This window comes from Callorhinus ursinus, unplaced genomic scaffold (genome assembly GCF_003265705.2).
Source record: "Callorhinus ursinus isolate GAN/ISIS: 27379988/994484 unplaced genomic scaffold, GSC_fseal_2.0 scaffold8, whole genome shotgun sequence".
In the NCBI taxonomy this organism is placed as follows: Eukaryota; Metazoa; Chordata; class Mammalia; order Carnivora; family Otariidae; genus Callorhinus; species Callorhinus ursinus.
Genome location: NW_027397070.1, coordinates 71,501,043 through 71,522,379, shown reverse-complemented (window position 1 = coordinate 71,522,379; position 21,337 = coordinate 71,501,043). Strand labels below are relative to the sequence as shown.

Below are 21,337 nucleotides of genomic sequence, written 5' to 3'. Positions count from 1 at the left end.
AGATGGGGCGCCTGGGTGGCTCAGTCGTTGGGCGTCTGCCTTCGGCTCAGGTCATGATCCCGGGGTCCTGGGATCGAGCCCCACATCGGGCTCCCTGCTCAGTGGGAGGCCTGCTTCTCCCTCTCCTTCTCCCGCTGCTTCTGTTCCCTCTCTCTGTGTCTCTCTCTGTCCAATAAGTAAATAAAATCTTGAAAAAAAAATTCTCCACACTAGAAAAAATTTTAAAAAAATAAAAATAAAAAAATAAAAAGATGACTTGAGTAGTCAAAAGACTAGCTTCTCCATTTGTCCGTTAAAAGAAAAACTCATGGGGAAAATATCACTCAATTTAGAAATCTCTTATAAGTTACTTAAAACAACAACACACTGCTGACCGTGACTTCTACCTCCAATAACAGAGCATCTCCCATGCACCCTCCCTGCATCAAAAACTGGAAAACCAGCAGCAACACAAAGGAACATGGATGAGTCTGAGAACAATATACAGACCAAAAGAGCCAGGCACAAAAGAGGATGTGCTATGGGATTGCACTGTGTGGCATTCTAGGAAAAAAATTAGTCACATCAGTGATTGTCAGAGTTGAGGGTGGAAGGGATTGCTTTTATTGGGGTGGCAACTGCAAAGATTCATGTTTGTTAAAACTCATCAGATGTACACTTTGAATGGATGTACTCATTTCACTGTATACAAATTACACCTCAAAGTCAATTAAAAGAATGGTTAAAACTTACAAACACCAGGAGCACCTGGGTGGCTCAGTGGTTAAGTGTCTGCCTTCGGCTCAGATCATGATCCCAGGACCCCGCATTGGGCTCCCTGCTCAGCGGAGAGTCTGCTTCTCCCTCTCCCATTCCCCCTGCTTGTGTTCCCTCTCTCGCCGTGTCTCTCTCTGTCAAATAAATAAAATCTTTTAAAAAAAAAAAAACTTACAAACACCCAAAAAAGGGGTGCCTGGGTGGCTCAGTTGGTTAAGCAACTGCCTTCGGCTCAGGTCATGATCCTGGAGTCCTGGGATAGAGTCCAGCATCGGGCTCCCTGCTCAGCAGGGAGTCTGCTTCTCCCTCTGACCCTCCCCCTCTCATGTGCTCTCTTTTTCTCTCTCTCTCTCATTCTCTCTTTCAAATAAATAAATAAAAATCTTTAAAAAAAAAAAAAACACCAAAAAAATACTACAATGAACACAATTAACATTTCTTTTCCCTTGGGAAGGCACTTCATTCAGGATATTTCAGTACTTCATGATCATCATTACAAGATGCAACTTCCAAGGAACTAAAAAGGGTGATGCAGGGCTTGCAAATTTTAACCTAAAGCAGATTTTGTCTATGTGGCTACTCACTGATAATTTCATTTGAAAAAGTAAAAACAATAGCTAATCATTTTACCAATAGAATGTGACTAGCGTTTAATGACGGCCCACCTGGCACGAGCAGCATGGGAGGGAAGGAGAGGCCCTAGCAAAAGAGTTCCCATCTGCTCAGCTCCGTGTCTAATCCTCAGCCTTCCTGTCGCAATGTGGGCTGACATTCATTCAGGTCCCTGGACTCAACCTTGAGAACTGAGCTAAAGAACCAAGTGTAGGGGGGTGGTGGGATGGGGTAACTGGGTGATGAACATTAAGGAGCACACATGATGTAATGAGCACTGAGTGTTATATAAGACTGATGAATCACCTCGACCTCTGAAACTAGTAATACATTATATGCTAATTAATTGAATTTAAATTAAAAAAAAAAAACATGGTCACTCAAAGCCTGTTACACAAATGTTTAACTTACAATGCATGTCAATAATCACAGATTAAAAGTACCGTTATTTCGGGACACCTGGGCAGCTCAGTTGGTTAAGCGTCTGCCTTCGGCTCAGGTCATGGTCCCAGGGTCCTGGGATCAAGCCCCGCGTCGGGCTCCCTGCTCCGCAGGAGGCCTGCTTCTCCCTTTCACTTTCCCTCTGTGCTCTCCCTCCCTCCCTCTCTCCCTCTCTCTCTCAAATAAATAAAATCTTAAAAAAAATAAAAAAATAAAAGTACTGTTATTTCATAGAAAAAATATGCTTGGAAAAGTCTGGCAAGATAGATGTGCAGAGATGTTCCTGAAATTCAAGCAACATTTCCAGAGCAATGATGACACCGAAGGAGGCCCCGGACGAGTGCGAGGAAGGACCCCCCGCCCCCCACCAGGCCTGCTCTGGGGGGGCAGAGAAGCCAGGAGCCTTCCTCTGCTGTGGCTGGGGGTGATCTGCAAGCTGTAAGGTGGAGGAGCAGGGAGAAGCATGGGGCAGTGGTGAGGAATCGATGGGGCCGCCCCCTGAGCAATGTGCTGGTACGTGTTCAGTACACCTGAGGGACGTATAGGATTATAACTCTGCTCATATAAGGATGTGTGGCACACACTTCACAAATAATAATAATAAACTATGATACCTTTCCTTGTAAATTCCACATAGCCAATTGATTCTTACAAACTGTTTTCATTGTTTTAACAACAGCTTTGGTAAGAAATGATTCACATACTATAAAATTAACCCCAGTAAAGAATGCAAATCAGTGTTTTTAGTACGTTCCCAGAGGTGTGCAACCACTGCCAATCCAGAACACTGTCGCCACCCCGAGAAGAAACCCCGTCTCTATGAGCTGTCACTCTCCGTTCTCCCTCCCCCAGCTCTTGGCAACCAATGCTCTACTCTCCGCCTGAATGGATTTGCCTATTGTGGACATTTCATGTAAATGGAATAATACAGTCTGTGCTCTTTAGTGACTGGCTTCCTTCACATAACGTGTTTTCAAGGCTCATCCATGTTGTAGCACGTGTCAGTACTTCGTGCCTTTTTATGGCTGACTGCTATTTCATCTTTTTATGGCTGACTGCTATTTCATAGTATGGATGTAACACATTTGGTTTATCCATTCATCAGCTGAGAACATCTGGGTTGTTTCCATGCGGGGGCTATTTTTTTTTTTTAAGATTTTTATTTATTTATTTTTGAGAGAGCAAGAGTGAGCGAGCGCACACCAGCAGGAGGCGCAGAGGGAGAGAAAGAACCCCAAGCAGCCTCCAAGCTGAGCATGGAGCCTGAGGCGGGGCTCGATCCCATGACCATGAGATCACCACCTGCACCAAAACCAACAGTCGGATGCTCAACTGACTGCGCCCACCAGGCGCCCCTTGGGCTATTATGCATGCTGTGACCATTCGTGTACAGATTTTTGTGTTTTCAACTCTGAGTGTATACATAGGAGTAGAATTTTGCTGGGTCATATGGTAACTCTATGTTTAACCTTTTGAGAAACCGCCCAACTTTCCCAGAGCAGGTGCGCCCTTTTACATTCCCTCCAGCAGTGAGTCCTTCGTTCTCACTGCAACCATTCTCTAGGCACAAGCATTATCTCACTGCAGTCCTTTCACTGATTTCTGCCAACATCTTCTATTACTAGCCAACCCGGGGTTGCCCGGGACTAGTTTGTGTACTTCAGACACAAAGGTTACTTGATAGTCAGGATAAAAGTGAAACACACAGGGCGCCTGGGTGGCTCAGTCGTTAAGTGTCTGCCTTCGCCTCGGGTCATGGTCCCGGGGTCCTGGGATTGAGCCCTGCACCGGGCTCCCTGCTTCTCCCTCTCCCACTCCCCCTGCTTGCGTTCCCTCTCTCGCTGGGTCTCTCTCTGTCAAATAAAATCTTTAAAAAAAAAAAAAGTGAAACATGCCCTATTTGTCAATGACATGTATAATTGCTTTTGAATCCCTGAGGAATACTTCCTCCTTTGGGGCTACTCACAATGTAATGGCAACAGACAACATATATTTGTTCTTTGTTTTAAAGATTTTATTTATTTATTTGACAGAGAGAGACAGCGAGAGAGGGAACACAGCTGGGGGAGTGGGAGAGGGAGAAGCAGGCTTCCCGCCGAGCAGGGAGCCCAATGCCGGGCTCGATCCCAGGACCCTGGGACCATGACCTGAGCAGAAGGCAGACACTTAACGGCTCTGAGCCACCCAGGCGCCCCAAGATATGTTTGTTAATGCAACCTCTCTTACTACGTTTTCTCCTTCACTTTCCTAAGTCAAGACAATCAACAAAACAATAAATCGAGCCCTGATTTAGCATGTTTGTGAATTTCCGTGGTGCAAATACTTCCACCATGGATAATTTCAGGCAGCATACCATTATATGGTATTTCCCCCATGTAGGTACAATAGTCATAAATAACCTCACAAGCAGAGATCATTGTAAAATGTAGTAAAATAAACAGAAGTGATACAGTTTAAGTATGTATTATCTTTGCTTTTAATAGAATTTATTTCAGTATATAATTTTTAGAAACGGCCGTTTATGAGCAAAATTCCTGAAAACGCAGGGAGCGGCTCCCTTCGGGCAGGGGATGAGTGCTGGCTGGGTATGAGAACACACTCGCCACTCTGCGTCCTGTCACAAATGCACTCGCCCAGTCACCCCAATTCCCTCCTGCCTTTCTTCAAAACGGTGCATAACATGCTCCAGACTACCTTAACCAGGTTACTAAAGATGATTTATGGAAATGGTAGTCAAAAAGTAGTTTAAATATTGATAGTTTTGTACCAGTGGGGACGGCAGAGCCTTCCCTCCCGCACTCCCTTGGGGTCTGCAGCTGGACCTGAGAGTTAAATTGATCCAAGACAGATCCACACAAGACAAGCACCCAGGTCTCATGTGTGCACAAGGCCCACAGGGAAATGAAGACCCAGATAGCGGCCATGGGCTTATACACCAAGTTGAACAAAAAGCACCAACTGTGGAAAAGTAACTGAAATATATGGGAGACTAGAGAAGGTGAGAATTATTTTAATCAAGAAGGTTCCTTTCCTGGGCACCTGGGTGGCTCAGTTGGTTAAGCGACTGCCTTCGGCTCAGGTCATGATCCTGGAGTCCCGGGATCGAGTCCTGCATCGGGCTCCCTGCTCAGCAGGGAGTCTGCTTCTCCCTCTGACCCTCTTCCCTCTCGTGCTCTCTATCTCTCATTCTCTCTCTCTCTCAAATAAATAAATAAAATCTTTAAAAAAAAAAAAAAAGAAAAAGAAGGTTCCTTTCCTCCTGGGAGAGGGAGGGCATCTTTCACCAGGAGCTTCAGCTCGGGGCCTCCTGGAAGAACAGGAGGGGTCAGACCACCCTTTTAGTATCTACTGCTTCTCAAAATAACCCTGATGCCAAAGCAGCCTGCCGGAGAGCGGCATATTCTGCCACCCTTCAGCACTGTAGAGAGCTACAGCTTACACCATTAGCTCACGTACCTAGAAGAGTTTTACTTTCCTAAATACAATTTATGAGAAAACAGATGAAACCAAACAGAACTTCTAAAATTATCAACATAATGAGCAAAGTTTGTTTCCTATACGCCTTCTAGAAGCAAGCAAACTTAACTGTATGTGTATTAGAAAATTAATAGGGAAAATATTTTTAAAGAAACATTTCTAAAATTCACTGTACAGTTTTTGCCTTAAGAGCTCTGCCCCGGGGCGCCTGGGTGGCTCAGTCGCTAAGCGTCTGCCCTCGGCTCAGGTCATGGTCCCAGGGTCCTGGGATTGAGCCCCATGTCGAGCCCCATGTTGGGCTCCCTGCTCAGCAGGGAGTCTACTTCTCCCTCTCCCACTGCCCCACTTGTGTTCCCTCTCTGTCTCTCTCTGTCAAATAAATAAGTAAAATCTTAAAAAAAAAAAAAAAAGAGCTCTGCCCAATTAGCCTCCCTTTCTGAGCAATGCCTCTGAGCAGGCTCTGCTGCGTCCCCCAGTACTTTTCCTCTGGTATCACCTTCAGACTCTGGTGGATGATGTTGCTAGACTGACAACTTTCTACCTGTTTCAAGTTAGCTTATTTCATGATCACTACCAATACTTTCACTTTTTCTTGCAGCAACAGATGTAAGAACCTACCGCTGATCAAAGTTAAAAAGAGTCACATGCTATCCTTTGAGAAGCCTCCTCCTCCGGGGCTGAAGCAATAAGCTTTGCACAATCCTGGCCTGGGTTCTGCCCTGGCCCCAGGAGACGCTGAACTCTGGCATCCCCACACCAGGACTCGAAGGATTCAAAAGCCGCACCCATCTCCTCCTGTGGTGAGGTTTACAGTGTGCGCGCGGAGCGCCCCGTTTCTGCCTCCATGACAATTCTGTGATGGGCCGGTCTGAGCAGCTCCAGCTGCCTCGGGACCGCACCCTCCCTGTCTACTCTGTCTCCACACCCACCAATGCAGCGAAGCAATCTCTCCAAAACCCCCGATCAAACTATGCTCCCCCTTCCCTTAAAACCTTCAGTGATTGCTCATTACCCTCGGGAGAGAGTCTAACCCCTTCCTGGGGTCTGGCAGTCTGGGCTTTTGCGCCCCCCTCCACAGGAACCTCCTTCAATGACACACCAGCCTGCTTCTGTCCCTCCTCAGACTCTGCGCATGTTCTCCCTGTGGTTCCCCCACCCCCATCATCACAGACCACAGGTTCAAGGGCACGTCTCCAGGTGCTCCCCGTGGCTCCTCACAGTACTTGGCTTGTTCATGCCTGCTTTTCCCACTAGACTGCGAGCCCATGGCGGCACAGACCGCGGCGTCTGTCTGTTCTACGGTTGGAACATGCACTTGTTGGAACAATGTTCTTCCCAGTCTTAATCTTTCCTGTTGACTCTGTTTATGCAAGAAATCCACTCCATCTTCAAAAAGCTCAATATATATGAACTATTTGGTGGACAGACACCTAACAAATTAGAGATGGCAATTATTGATGAACTAGCATCAGAATGTTCAGGAGTTCTGAATGAGCCAAAAGTCATTGCTGTCGAGTGTTCTTTACATTTTGGGTTCTTTTTTTTTTTTTTAAGGCTTGATTTATTTATTTGACAGAAAGAGAGACAGCAAGAGAGGGAACACAAGCAGGGGCAGAGGCAGAGGGAGAAGCAGGCTTCCCCCTGAGCAGGGAGCCCGATGTGGGGCACCTGAGCCGAAGGCAGACGCTTAAGGATGGAGGCACCCAGGCGCCCCTACATTTTGGGTTCTTGAGGATCCTTAACTGTTAGTTCCTGACAGTTTCTAGATTTTCCAAAGTCTAGATAGAGAAGCAGAGCCTCCCTGAGCGTTCTGGAGTAGACTCACACACAGTGGGAGAACAGGGAGGGGCCAGTGTAGGTGGACACGCCAGAGCTGCAGGGGACCTGGAAGCCAGACTGACCGGCTGACTGGGGGGGGGGGGGGGGGCTCAGTCCAACCACTGCTGTCACCACTGCGTGGCCACGACTGCTAAAGGTCCCCACCCACACCGGACTGCTGCGCCCTACAGACCTGCTCAGTCTGACTTCATTCTGCATTCATTTCTTGCAGATTCTGACATCCCTACATTTGATCGTGTTTACTTCTGCCTAGTTCTTTTTTTTTTTTTCTTTTCAAAGATTTTATTTATTTGACAGAGAGAGACACAGCAAGAGAGGGAACACAAGCTCGGAGAGTGAGAGAGGGAGAAGCAGGCTTCCCTCTGAGCAGGGAGCCCAATGCGGGGCTCGATCCCAGGACCCTGGGATCATGACCTGAGCCGAAGGCAGACGCTTAACGACTGAGCCACCCAGGCACCCCTTGCCTAGTACTTCTGAAGTGTCTTTCTCAGACAAAGCTGGACACTTTGGAAGAGACACAGTCGGGCGCCTGGGTGGCTCAGTCGTTGGGCATCTGCCTTTGGCTAAGGTCATGATCCCAGGGTCCTGGGATCGAGTCCTGCATCGGGCTCCCTGCTCAGCGGGGAGCCTGCTTCTCCCTCTCCCACTCCCTCTGCTTGTGTTCCTGCTCTCACTCTCTCTCTCTCTCTCTGTCAAATAAATAAATAAGTAAAATCTTAAAAAAAAAAAAAAAAAAAGAAGAGGCACAGCCAAGGTGGAAAGTTCCAAATGAAGGGCCAGCAAGTCCACAGAGGGGATTGAATTCCTCCTTCCTGTGTGACAGCAACAGGACCCTGCTGGCAGAAAGACACCCTAATCAGCTTCCCTAAGACCTGAAACTGCTGCTTGTCATCATCAAATACTGATCTGATACTAGACGGGCCTAACAATCCTTTTCAGAAAGCAACAGCAGGATGGCAGTATGTAGATCTTTCACATTTTATCCATCATTCTAAAAACAATATATGATCTCTAGTTTCCATTTTATTGGAAAAAGCCTTTTAAAAAAAACCCCCCACGAATATTTCTGGACTTCTGCCCCAAAGCCTTTAGTCTTAGAAACTAAAGGTGATTCACACAAAGGGACCCAGTGGGTGGAAACAGAGATGGCCAGCCCGGGCTCACCCCTGTGGACTTCCATCCCAAGCTGGGGGCTCCTCCCCTTCCCCAAGCTGACCGAGGACATTGAAGGACAGCAGCAAGGGGACAGACGGGCAGGCTTCACCCTAACTGTGCTTCACCAGTTTTACCACCTTTCAGACCTGGACCCATCTCTTCTTCTTGCAGGCTGCCTATCAGGAAACGTCAAGGAGCCATCCCAACAATTCATGGCTTTTTCAAGAGACCCACATGGAACGAAAGAAGCTCAAAGTGGCACCAGGAGAGTTCAGTTACTCTTCCGTCTGTCGCTTCGTGATCGCTCCAGTACTCTGTGTGACCGGGTGAGCTCTGTCAACCACCCTCAGTTCTCCATTATAATCTGAGAGATCCTATCTTAATTGTAGCAGAGGTAGCTCCTCTCTCTCCCCTATAAATATATGTTCCGTCTTTGTACATCCAAGAACAGCTATTTAAAAGGGAGGAGAAGGGGTTTGGGGGAGGAAAAAGTTCTTCTGTAAAAAGGAAGAATCCCTTTGAGGTTAGAGTAATTACTGTAATTTATGGTTCTTACAGCATCAGCATGTAATGCACGGTTTGCTCGAAGTGGAGCGGCTGTCTTGGTGCGGGGCAGGAGGCGGGCGCCATGCAAGCTGGAACCCAACAGCTCCGCTGGCAAGCGGCCCGACAGTTTCTGCTCTTCACAGAGGAAGGACTGTGCGTGCAGCTACTTGTCAGACTGAGTTTTCATCACTGTGTCTGGTGGGGCACTAACCTTCCACTCTTCCCTCTTGAAGTGCAAACTGCCAGCCAGGCAGCCCCGTGCTGGGCTTCTCCTGGTCCCACTGTGTAGGCCCCACTTCACTCTCCACCCCTTCCGCTTCACAGCGGGCCCCTGAGCTCTCCCGGCACACTCCTGCTCTGGGCCCTCCCCCCAAGCCAGGATTTGGAACGGAAGACTTTCCCCCAGGCCCTCCTTCCCAGAAGTGCCTATACATACCACAAAGCTCCTGAGTTAAGGTGTCACACTATCGGCCACTGGGGAAACCCATGGGCAAAGATGAAAGAACAAATGTTGGCCAATTTTAGTGTTCCTGCAGGTGTTTCCTGGTCTATCATCCTGACACTTCTGAGATGGGAACTGAAAGTCTGACCTTCTGGAGGGCTGGGATCCCCTGCCTCCCATCTAGACAGAGGCTAGGTGCCTCGGCAAACCACTGTCAGCAGTACATAAAAAGACCAGCACATCAGGACCAAACTGGGTTTATATTGGGATTGAAAGCTTGGTTTAACATTAGAAAATCAATCCATCCTGATGGAAGAAGACAAATTCCCAATGAAGTAGTCATCTCAAAAAAAAAAAAAAAAAGTCAAATCTAAATGTGGTCAAGGCTCTAGATTGCAGCTGTCCATTTACAGGAAACATACAGATGGGAGGTACACATTAAATTACACCAGCGGAAAGCCAACAGCAAAATGCAGACTGTGGGAAATTCTACAGGATACATCCTTCCCCTGCTCCCAATAAACTGCTTTGAAAAATGGAAGGGGATGGTCAAAACCTACAGATCAAAAGAGAAGTAAAAGAATATCAATCAGTTGCAACGTGTAGACCTTATTTGCATCCTGATACAAGCAAATGTAAAAAAAAAAAAAAAAAAGACTTCTAAGATAATCGGAAAAACCTGAACACTGAACATTTGCTGGAACTAAGGAATTATAATATTTTAGTTATTATGTTTATATGTATTTTTAAAATCCGTGTCTTTTATATGTTTTATTTTTTAAAAAGATGTTATTTATTTGAGAGAGAGAGCACAAGCAGGGGGAGAGGCAGAAGCAGAGGGAGAAGCAGGCTCCCCGCTGAGCAGGGAGTCCAATGCGGGACTCAATGCCAGGACCCTAGAATCATGACCTGAGCCAAAGGCAGACGCTTAACCAACTGAGCCACCCAGGTGTCCCTTTATATACAAGATTTTATTTATTCATTTGTCAGAGAGAGACAGAGAGAGAGAGCACAAGCAGGGGGAGCAGCAGGCAGAAGGAGAAGCAGACTCCCCACTGAGCAAGGAGCCTGATGGGGGGCTCGATCCCAGGACCCTGGGGTCACAACCAGAGCTGAAGGCAGATGCTTAAACAACTGAGCCACCCAGGCGCCCCTAATCCGTATCTTTTAAAGACATATATGGAAATAGTTACAAATGAAGTATGCAGTCTGACATTTGCGACAAAATTATCTGGGAGGGGAGGTTGGGATGGGGTAAAGATGAGATAAACACCCACAAGTAGATAACTGTACAAGCAGGGTACTGGATACACAGCAATTCTTTATAATCTTCTATTTTTGCATGTTTTAAATTTCCTAAGTAACAAGAGATGAGTGCAATTGCCCACATTAACAGAATAAGGGGAAACCCCGTAATCACTTCACTTGATGAAAAAGCATGTGGCGACAAGAGAACACCAGACTGAGAGTGAGAAGAGCTCCCTTTAGCCCTGATTCTGCTGGGTAACACCAGGCCAGTCACTCCACCTCTCTGGGCCTTGGGCCCTTGTCTCAAGAATAATAGAGTTTAACCACACGATTTTTTCTTTTTTTTTAAGATTTATTTATTTGAGAGAGGGGAGGGGAAGAGGGAGAGGAAGAGAGAATCCCACAAGCAGACTACCCACTGAGACTGGAGCCCCGACAGATGTGGGATTCAATCCTAGGACCCTGGGATCATGACCTGAGCCAAAGGCAGACGCCTAACAACTGAGCCACCCAGGTGCCCCTTTTCTTTTTTTTAAAGATTTTATTTGTTTGAGAGAGAGAGCACAAGCAGGGGAAGTGGCAGGCAGAGGGAGAGGGAGAAGCAGGCTTCCCACCGAGCAGAGAGCCCAATGTGGGGCTTGATTCCAGAACCCTGGGATCATGACCTAAGCCGAACGCAGGCACTTAATCGACTGAGCCACCCGGGCGCCCAAAGAGCTGACTTTTCTTTTTAAATTTATTTATTCATTTGAGAGAGAGGGTATGGGGGAGGAGCAGAGGGAGAGGGAGAGAATCTTAAGCAGACACCGCTGAGTGCGAGCCCGAGCCCGACGTGGGGCTCGATATTGTGACCCTAAGATCATGACCTGAGCCAAAATCAAGAGTCAGATGCTTAACTGACTGCGCCACCCAGGTGCCCCAAGAGCTGACTTTTTAAGTTGGGTTTGGAAGAAAAAGTGGTACAAAGATAGGAGATGGGAATAAATCATGTAGACCCTAAAAGCAGCTCTCCTTAATTCCAATGGAGAACAAAGAACTAATGAAAAACATGTAGGGTGAAACAACAGGTGTTGGTGAGAATGTGCAGAAAGGGGAGCCTCCTGCACCGTTGGTGGGAGTGCAAGCTGGTGCAGCCCCTGTGGGAAACAGTACGGAGGTTCCTCAACAAGTTAAAAATAGAGCTACCCTACATCCAATAATCCCACTATGGGGTATTTACCCAAAGAATACAGAAACACTAATTCAAAGGGATACATGCACCCCTGTGTTTATAGTAGCGTTATCTACAACAGCCAAGATCCGGAAGCAGCCCAAGGGTCCACTGATTGATGAATGAAATCTTGCCATTTGCAATAACATGGATGGATCTAGAGAGTATTATTATGCTAAGTGAAATAAGTCAGTGAAAGACTCGTGTGCAATTTAAGAAACAAAACTAATGAGCAAAGAAAGGAAAGAAAAAAGCAGACAAACCAAGAAACAGCCTCTTCTTTTTTTTTTTTTTTAAAGATTTTATTTATTCGAGACATAGAGATACAGAGAGAGAGAGAGAGCATGAGCAGGGAGAGAGGCAGAGGGAGAAGCAGGCTGATGCGGGGCTCAATCCCAGGACCCTGGGATCATGACCTGAGCCGAAGGCAGACGCTTAACCATCTGAGCCACCCAGGCGCCCCAAGAAACACTCTTAATTACAGAGAACACACTGATGGTTATGGGGGGGGTGGTGGTGAAGGGTGGGGGAAACAGGTGATGGGGCCTACGGAGCGCACTTGTGATGAGCACTGGGTCATGTATGGAAGTGCTGAATCACTATATTACATACCTGAAACTAATATAACACTGTATGGTAACCATACTGGAATTAAATTTAAAAAGTTAATTAAAGGGGCGCCTGGGTGGCTCAGTCATTAAGCGTCTGCCTTCGGCTCAGGTCGTGATCCCAGGGTCTTGGGCTGGAGCCCCGCATCGGGCTCCCTGCTCAGCGGGAAGCCTGCTTCTCCCTCTCCCACTCCCCCTGCTTGTGTTCCCTCTCTCGCTGGGTCTCATTTATTTGAGAGAGAGAGAATGAGAGACAGAGAGCACCAGAGGGAAGAGGGTCAGAGGGAGAAGCAGACTCCCCGCCGAGCAGGGAGCCCGATGTGGGACTCGATCCCAGGACCCTGGGATCATGACCTGAGCCGAAGGCAGACGCTTAACCAACTGAGCCACCCAGGCGCCCTAAATAAATAAAATCTTAAAAAAAAAAAAAGTTAATTAAAAATATGTTGTGTGAACTAAACATACAGGATTAAAATACATCTATTTAAATAAAGAAAACAGAAGGTTTACAACCTGTTACTTTTAAGAAGAGCTAATATTTAAAATCAAAGTCTAAAAGACAACAATCTCTCTGTGCTGCAGGAATTTAATTACCTGGAGAACCAGCCATATACTCAGCAAACACTCAAAGACAAGACCAAACACATAGGAAATACAAAATGCCCTGAAGTAAGAACTGTTCCTTTAAGTTCCATATAATATCTAGCATAATGGGGCACACATCCTAAAAAGCAAAACAAAACAAAAAAACACAACACCACAAGTCATAATGCTAGAACAGAACAAGGTCTGACTCATGGGCCAGCTGCTTCACTTTTCAGCATCATCACAATCAACATCACAGGCTTAGACAGGTGAGTGGCACCAGCTTCCTAGTCACTTGGGACTACAATAGGAAGAAAGGTCTCATCTTGAGGATTAGACCCACGGTAAGATTTATTTTAACCAAAGGCTATGTGACAATAAAGAAAACTCTGTGTGGTGTGGTTTTTTTTTTGTTTTTTTTTTTAAGATTTTATTTTTAAGTAATCTCTACACTCAATGTCGGGGCTGGAACTCACAGTCCCGAGATCAAGAGTTGCATGCTCCACCGACTGAGCCAGCCAGGTGCCCCTTGTGTGTTCTTTTTTCCAGCACTAGTTCACAAAACAAGCTAAGGTAAGTCCTCATCCTAGGGACACTTGTTGATGTGAAGTTTGCCCTTCCAGAGCATTTCCAAATACATGAATATCTTCCTGCCCAAAGACTGAGATGCTGGGTGGGTTTCTATGTTGTAGGAATGTAAGTCACAGCTGCGGCCACTGTAACAGGGAACTGAGTCAGGTGACCAGTCGCCCTGCTAACTTCTTGTCTAAACTAAAAACTAGACAGAACTTCAAAGCTGCCTTTATAAAAGCAGCTAGCAGTAACAAACTAAAATAAATGAAAATTTACAGGCAGGCACATTCTGGAATTCTTAACTGGCTTTTCTACCCCAGGTTCCCCCGCCTCCATCCTTAGCCTGTTGGCAAATTCGGGGTTAGTATACGTATGCTTTGTTTAAATATTTTATCTGCAGCCCATTCCACACCTGTCAACGTTTTCGTATGACGGTTGGAATCAAAGCCTAGGGCTTCGTGGACAAAACATCCTTCCCCAAAGAAGTGCAATTTATAAAAACTGTCATTCTTTGTTGCTACAGGTTATTAACCATTAACCTTCCACCCGTGAAATGCACGTATGCACGTAGGTTCCAAACAAGAAAAACTATTCAAGGGGCAGTCCTACAAAATACAACGATTAAGTGTGCCGTCGCTTGAAGAAAACCACTAATGACCTTAACGAAGACAAAACGCAGACCCAAACAACAAAACATGCTGTGCACATCAAGAGCTCAACTATAAGAATTATTTTCGAGGAGCGGAAAGGTGCGTACAGACTCGCCAGCCGACTCTGCTGCATTAGCAAAAGTTCTGTCAACGGTCCCCGGGTGGCAGCGACACCCTCGGCTCCATGACACCAAGGCGGCTGACGCAGGACACCGGGGGGCTCCGAGGCCGGGAGGTCGGGCGCCCCTCGCGCGGGGGACTGCCCACCCTGCGCGCCCCCGCCCCCCGCAGGCCGCGGGCCCTGCTCCTGGAGAGTCCGGCTGACGCCGCAGCCGGGCACAAAGGGGTGCGGGGCCCACAGGTGTCCCTGGGTCAGTCCTCTGGCGGCCCGCCCTCCCGGCCCGCCCTCTGCAGGACCCCCGCTTACCCGGCCGGACGCCGCATCCCTGCGCTCCGCGCCGCGCTCAGGGGCGCGCTGACAGCCGGGGCCAGCGAAGGCACGGCAGAGCGGAGGGAGAAAAGCCCCCCCCGGAGGCCGCAAGGCCGCCATGGCCAGTGTCCCTCGGCTGCCGCCGCGCACGGCAAAGCCGCGCCCGCGCGACGGGCTGCCTTACGGCACGGTCGCAAAGCCGGAGGGAGGGAGCGGCGCGGCCGACCGTGCGCTCTCCCCGCGGAAGACCGGCCTCGCGGGCGACGCGGCGCGGGGGCGGGGATCGGCGGCTGCTCCTGGGCCGCGGGCCGTTCCGGGCCGCCGTGCCGGGCGGTAGTGGCGGCGTCGGCGCGGGCGCGGGGCGGCGCGACGCCGGAGGACGTTTTCCCAGGGCGAGGGCTGCTCGGCCGGGGGCGGGGCCGCGGGACTGGCGACGGCGGGAGCCGCGGAGCCGCTGGACGTCGGCGGCGGAGCGCGCGATGGCGCGGGAGGCACAGGTGAGCGCCGAGCGGCGGCTGGAGGGCCCGCGAGCCGCCCCCGCCCCGCTCCCGCCCGACCCGGCCTCGGCCAGGCGCCGCGTCCTGCCTGCGTCGGGCGCGGGCCGGCCCGCTCGCTCCTCTCCCGGGGCTTCCAGTCCCGCCCGGGGGGCTCGGCGGCGCGGCCGAGCGCGGCCGCCCCCTCCGCGCGCGGGCCATTGTGAGGTCAGGGCCGGCGGGCGCGTCGGGGGTCCCGGCGCGACGCCCGGAGCGGCCGCTGAGGCCAGTAGCTGCCGCGCCACCGCCGGCCCCTTCACCGGCCGCCCGGTTCAGACCTAGCCGGCAGGGGTGAGAGGGATGCAGCTAGGGGCCCAGCTCCGGTGCCGCACCCCGTGAAGGGCTGACCCTCCACCTCGCCACGTCACCCACGGGGAGCCAGACTAAACCAGCTTAGACCTCTTCTGGGTAAAGTGCTGGCAGGGAAGGGCGAGAAGGGGGGGGAGAGAAGCCGGGCAGCCCGCCCTTCGTGGGCCTCCAGAGACATGTTCCTGGCCCGAACACCCGCAAGGGATTGGTGTCAACGGATCATCCGTCCTCGTGCGTGAGCCGGCTGGTAGAAACTCGGGAGCATGGGGGAGAAGACCTGCGTGAAGCCATTCCGGACTCTGAATGGGAGGCTAATGAATGAATTGTTCATAGTCGTCGCACTTGGGGGCGGGGGGAGGTACTAGCCCCCCAAAGGCCAAGGCGGTGCTTTTAACACAGTGCCAGTTCACCTTTCCTTTCCTGTGGAGGGAGGATTTGCGAGGTACTCAGAGGGGGCCGGGGGAAACAGGGTGGCTTTGTAGAAGCGTGGGAAGGGTGGAGAGGAAGGGTGGAAAGTCCCGCTTCTGCGGGACTTTCGGGGGTGACTGGGATCCCCTGCTATTTCACTTTTTCTGGAAACGAGGCATAGCTTTTGGGCCAGGGGGGTGCTGGGATGGCACTGTTACCTTTGAAGGTTAAACGAGCTACTGTTTTACATCCACAAAGGAGCCCTGCTGTTGCCAACAACCAGGGCCAATGTTAATATTATGTAAGATACTTGTGCTGTCTCCAGGCTGGTAGTTGACCTCGTGCGGCACGTGTAAAGACATATGCTACTCTCTTCCAGCTGTGGACACTGGAAATTCACAGGCTCAGAGCTCCAGCTCATTCCCCACTGCAGTATGCTGTCTGTTCTTTTTTTTTTTTTTATAAATTAGTTTCTTTATTATTTTTTATTTTGTTTAAAGATTTTATTTATTTATTTGAGAGGGAAAGAATGAGAGATAGAGAGCACAAGAGGGAAGAGGATCAGAGGGAGAAGCAGACTCCCCGCCGAGCAGGGAGCCCGATGTGGGACTCGATCCCAGGACTCCAGGATCATGACCTGAGCCGAAGGCAGTCGCCCAACCAACTGAGCCACCCAGGCGCCCCTGCTGTCTGTTCTTTAATCACTGCTTTGTGTAGGTGATTTTCAGGAAAGTGGATTAGTCACACTCTGTGTACTTGAGTATGACTGTTGTTTAGATAACAGTAATGATGGGCCCTTTTTCTTGAATATATTTTTTTAAAATGATAATCTCAGAATAAATGAACATACGATTACTTTTCTGTAGAGACTTTGTGTAATTTGGCCTTCTTGTCATTTTTTTAGTGCTTGTAAAACCGAACACAACAAAAGTATGGATATGGGAAACCAACATCCTTCTATCAGTAGGCTTCAGGAAATCCAAAAGGAAGTAAAAAGTATAGAACAGCAAGTAATTGGCTTCAGTGGTCTGTCAGATGACAAGAATTACAAGAAACTGGAGAGGTTTCTAACAAAACAACTCTTTGAAATAGACTCTGTAGATACTGAAGGAAAAGGAGATATTCAGCAAGCGAGGAAGAGGGCGGCACAAGAGACAGAGCGTCTTCTCAAAGAGTTGGAGCAGAATGCAAACCACCCACACCGGATCGAAATACAGAACATCTTTAAAGAAGCCCAGTCCCTGGTGAAAGAGAAGATTGTGCCATTTTATAGTGGGGGCAACTGTGTAACTGATGAATTTGAAGAAGGCATCCAGGATATCATCCTGAGGCTGACACATGTCAAAACCGGAGGGAAGATCTCCTTGCGGAAAGCAAGGTATCACACTTTAACCAAAATCTGTGCGGTGCAAGAGATCATTGAAGACTGCGTGAAAAAGCAGCCTTCTCTGCCACTCTCCGAGGATGTGCATCCTTCAGTTGCCAAAATCAACTCGGTGATGTGTGAGGTGAACAAGGCCAGGGGCACTCTGATTGCACTTCTGATGGGAGTGAATAGTAATGAGACTTGCAGGCACTTATCCTGTGTGCTCTCGGGCCTGATTGCGGATCTGGATGCTCTGGATGTGTGCGGGCGTACGGAAATCAGAAATTACCGGCGGGAGGTTGTGGAAGATATCAACAAATTATTGAAATATTTGGATTTGGAAGAGGAAGCAGATACTACTTATGCATTTGACCTGGGACAGAATCATTCCATTTTAAAGATAGAAAAGGTCCTCAAGAGAATGAGAGAAATAAAAAATGAACTTCTTCAAGCACAAAACCCTCCTGAATTATACCTGAGCTCCAAAACAGAATTGCAGGGTCTGATTGGACAGTTGGATGAGATCAGTCTCGAGAAGAACCCTTGCATCCGGGAAGCTCGGAGAAGAGCGGTGATTGAGGTGCAAACCCTGATAACCTACATTGACTTGAAGGAGGCCCTGGAGAAGAGGAAGGCGTTTGCTTGTGAGGAGCACCCGTCCCATAAAGCGGTCTGGAACATCCTTGGAAACTTGGCCGAGATCCAGGGCGAAGTTCTTTCATTTGATGGGAACCGAACTGATAAGAACTACATCAGGCTGGAAGAGCTGCTCACCAAGCAGCTGCTGGCCCTGGACGCCGTCGACCCACAAGGAGAAGAGAAGTGTAAGGCTGCCAGGAAACAGGCGGTGAAGCTCGCCCAGAACATCCTCAGCTATCTCGACTTGAAATCCGACGAATGGGAGTACTAAACACTACCCATCTCACGGTTGATACTTCTTGTTTTGCACTTTATACATACTTCTATGTATTTATAGAGAGCTTTCAGTTCGTTGAGCCTAAATGTGATTTATACATGCAGATTTCAATCTCCATTTTTATGATTTAAGCAAATTATATTCAGTATCTCTGCTGCTTTTGATGTTGCCAAACAAATGTCATTATAGCACGTTAATTTTTCCATTTGGATCATTATCTGTATGTTGTGTGGTTTTGGGGGGTTTTTTTAATCAGAAAGTGGAATGGGCAGCTTTTGTCATTTTTAAGTGGGTTGTGGAAGCATTGAAATGCAGATCTTTCAGGATCTACATATAGACATAACCTGATAGAGCACTAGAACAATTATGAGAAAGGGGGAAATTTTTGGTTAGGTAGAAGTAAGGTCCAAACACAAAAGCAAACAATGATATGTTCTATTACGCTACATAAAGCAGAAGGGTTTGGGTTTTTTTTCTCTGTTTCTAAGGCCTGATTGGTCCAACCCAAGTTAATAGGGTGGGGGTTTTTTTGTTTTCAGATTTTCTGTTTTTTCATAAGCATTTTTTGTTCGGAAAATGGTGTCTGTGTTTTCCCCCATACTCTTCATTTAGAGGAGAAAATCTTACGTGCAACAGAAAATTATGAAAATTAATAGCAAAAAAACCTTTGAGATTGCCCTGAAGAAGGGAAAAAACACCAACTAATTACCTTCAGGTTTTGTTGTAAACTCTGAATTTACAAGTTTCTTCCGTAGTCATCAGTAAGGATGGGAACATTTAAGTGAAGTTAGGAGATCTTTTAAAAAAAGAAAAAAAGGAAACACCCATCCCTGTGGCAAGATCATGAAAGCTGGAGATCAGTTACCGATGTCAGGTTGTGCTAAACCTAAGCAGACTTGTCTGTAGCATGTCCCGGGCTGCTTCTATTCAAGGCTGCATCACGGACAAGCTCCTTACACACACCCAGTGCTGTTTTATAGCGGCGGTGAGCAGAATCCACCAGTGGCTCTGCAGGACCAGACCTTGCTAGCTTGTCCGAGGAGGTGAGCTCCTCCTAGCGTCTGAACACCTCGCACCCTGGGACTGAGCAGTGAAAGCAGCTCTAAGCATCTGCCGGGCTCCATAGCTCACGTCCCCGGCACGTGGAGGTGTCTCTAGGGCCAGAAAGAGCCAGTAAGCTCTGTCTGTGTGTGGTGTTTTTCCTTCTGCTGAAGGGTATACAGATTTCTGTATGTGCTCTCTGAGGGTCCAGTTCTATGGCTGCCAGTTGATGGGTCAAAAGAATTTCCCAAAGTTCTGAAGTGCCTTGATAACGTGTTGGTCCCAGCATGATGACGAACAGACTGTTGTCACCTTTCACACAATAACCCTTCTAGAGTACGGCTTTGGACTCTGGTAGTCTGTAATGTTCTTTCAGAGATAATGATTTGGTAACTATGTAGGCAGCTAAAAATAAGAGATAAGGGAATAGCCCTAAATACCGAAAAGATGATAAAAGTGTGGCCCTCAAGAGACTTTTCCGCCTTGTCTCAGCATTGCCCAAGTCAAAAGGCATTTGCGTCTTTGGGCCTTGAGCCCCTCCCGTGTGCGCATCCAGCCCCTGGTGCCTGCAGGTCCCTGGGAGCTCATTTTGGCCGAAGTCCTTTTAGGACTGCTATTCTGTATCATCATTTTCGGGTGCTCTTAAAAGGAGTTTCTAAACTCAAGTGCTGCCTCAGTTTACTCCCCTGGGAAATCAGGGCTTCCTCTCAAGCACTTGAGGCATGTCCTGCCCCAGGCTCTACGTCACTTTCAATGTCAGATTTGAAGGTTGAATGTCAGCATTTCCTTTCAAAGTATCCATTGTTCTTCCAAAAGGGAACTGCCTGTGCTCTTCATTTCAAACAAGGTGTTCTGTAGCCTTTCCAGTGCCGCTCAGCTCTGCCTTACAGCGCTGCCTGTAAGTGGAGGGAAGTCTCGAGCGCCATTGCGGATTTCTCGCGGGGGCTCTTTTGGTCATCGAGATGATCAGACCATCCTCAAGTGACTTGAGGCGTGGCGTCTCCTGTCCAACCCGTTCTAGCTCCTTGCACCTGATGACTTTCCCATAAGGAACCCTAGTGACACGGGATTTGGCTTTTCTTGTCCCCAGCTGGGAGCTGTCTGTGTTCATAGGGGCTGCCTCATGTAACTTTAAATTGGGCTCATGACACTGTATTGTATTTTTATGATCTTACATGAAGAGAACCTGTAATGGAAGTAAAACCTACCCCCAAAAAAATGTTTGGCCTTGGGTCTGCATTAAACGGTATAATCCATGTTCATGCAAAAACTGGCTGGGAATGTTTGCTTTCTTTACCTCACATGCAGACAGCTTTGCTTTCAGGTCAGCCTTTACCCAAATTAGACTAAAGTCAGTCGACCTCTAATGAAGTAGTTATGAAAATAAATGTAATGAATAAGTCTCCTAAGTACAGTGGGATGCTTTATTTTGCTACAATGCCTTGGTATAGTGTATGTGATACAAGTTAGTAGTATGTGCGAGATGCTTCACCAGTGTGGCTCATTTGTTTTACTTTGCCAATTTTTATCTGGTTTTTGAAGGTCTAAGCCTATCCTGTACGTACAGATTATTTTTAAGCAAAGCTTTTCAGCTTCTAATGTGTCTAGTATTTTTCTAAGAATAAGTGGAGAAATATTTGCCATTGATTTTGATGTACAATACAGATGTGTTCCTCCAGTGTGTTGGTTCTATCCCTACTCTATTCATTGTATGACTATTGTAATCGTATGTCTGAAATAATCAGTATTTTGAGATATTAGTATACCCTTAATTATTAATGCAATAAAAATCTCTTAGCTTATCTTTGCAGTGGAGAAAGGATGTGAGTCTGAGGTGTGAGTTCTGTTCTGATTCACCTTCATATACTATCCAACCCGGGTGAGGAATGTTGTCTTGGAAGAGTGGGCCCGGCATGGGGAAGGTGGGCTTTGTCGGTCCAGTTGGTGGTAATGGCCTAAGGAGGTGGCCAGGTGAGCACAGACCAGGGTCCCGTGGCAGGTGAAGGGGTAACCGTTCCATGTAAGCAACCCCAGAAGTGTGGGGACCAGAGAACGGGAGATATGGTCTCCCGTTCTGCCCATGGGCCTGTGCACACAGGTGACCTTACCTGTAGCAAAGAGGGGAAAGTCTAGGAAACTCCTCTCCCCGGAGAAAAGGCTTAAGGTGTGCTATTGAAGCTCATCTTCTCATT

At 48.0% G+C, this 21,337-nt stretch overlaps 2 protein-coding genes across 8 annotated transcripts in view; one reads left to right on the top strand and one right to left on the bottom strand.

The window, feature by feature from the left end:
* COA8 (cytochrome c oxidase assembly factor 8) overlaps positions 1-14,750 on the bottom strand; it is a 30,778-nt gene extending 16,028 nt beyond the window's left edge. Inside the window, exon 1 of one of the 2 annotated variants that reach the window (XM_025869307.2) lies at positions 14,570-14,750. In XM_025869307.2, coding sequence (XP_025725092.1) covers positions 14,570-14,692 — 123 coding nt within the window. In that variant the 5' untranslated portion in view covers positions 14,693-14,750. The remainder of the gene's footprint in view (positions 1-14,569) is intronic. The other variant, XM_025869306.2, reaches the window with a different exon arrangement.
* Positions 14,219-20,967, top strand: BAG5 (BAG cochaperone 5). 6 transcript variants are annotated; one of them, XM_025869298.2, is made up of 2 exons: positions 14,219-14,241; positions 16,727-20,967. In XM_025869298.2, exon 2 carries the CDS (start codon positions 16,755-16,757, stop codon positions 18,096-18,098), a length of 1,344 nt encoding a protein of 447 aa, XP_025725083.1. In that variant the 5' UTR covers positions 14,219-14,241; positions 16,727-16,754; the 3' UTR covers positions 18,099-20,967. The 6 variants fall into 6 exon arrangements, with proteins under 6 accessions (XP_025725083.1, XP_025725082.1, XP_025725081.1 ...); XM_025869297.2 differs by lacking the exon at positions 14,219-14,241 and adding an exon at positions 14,830-15,069; XM_025869296.2 differs by lacking the exon at positions 14,219-14,241 and adding an exon at positions 15,279-15,513.
* Positions 20,968-21,337: the final 370 nt, after the last annotated feature.

Excerpts from the sequence above, each read along its gene's own strand:
- BAG5 (XM_025869298.2), top strand. The coding sequence starts at position 16,755 with ATGGATATGGGAAACCAACATCCTTCTATCAGTAGGCTTCAGGAAATC.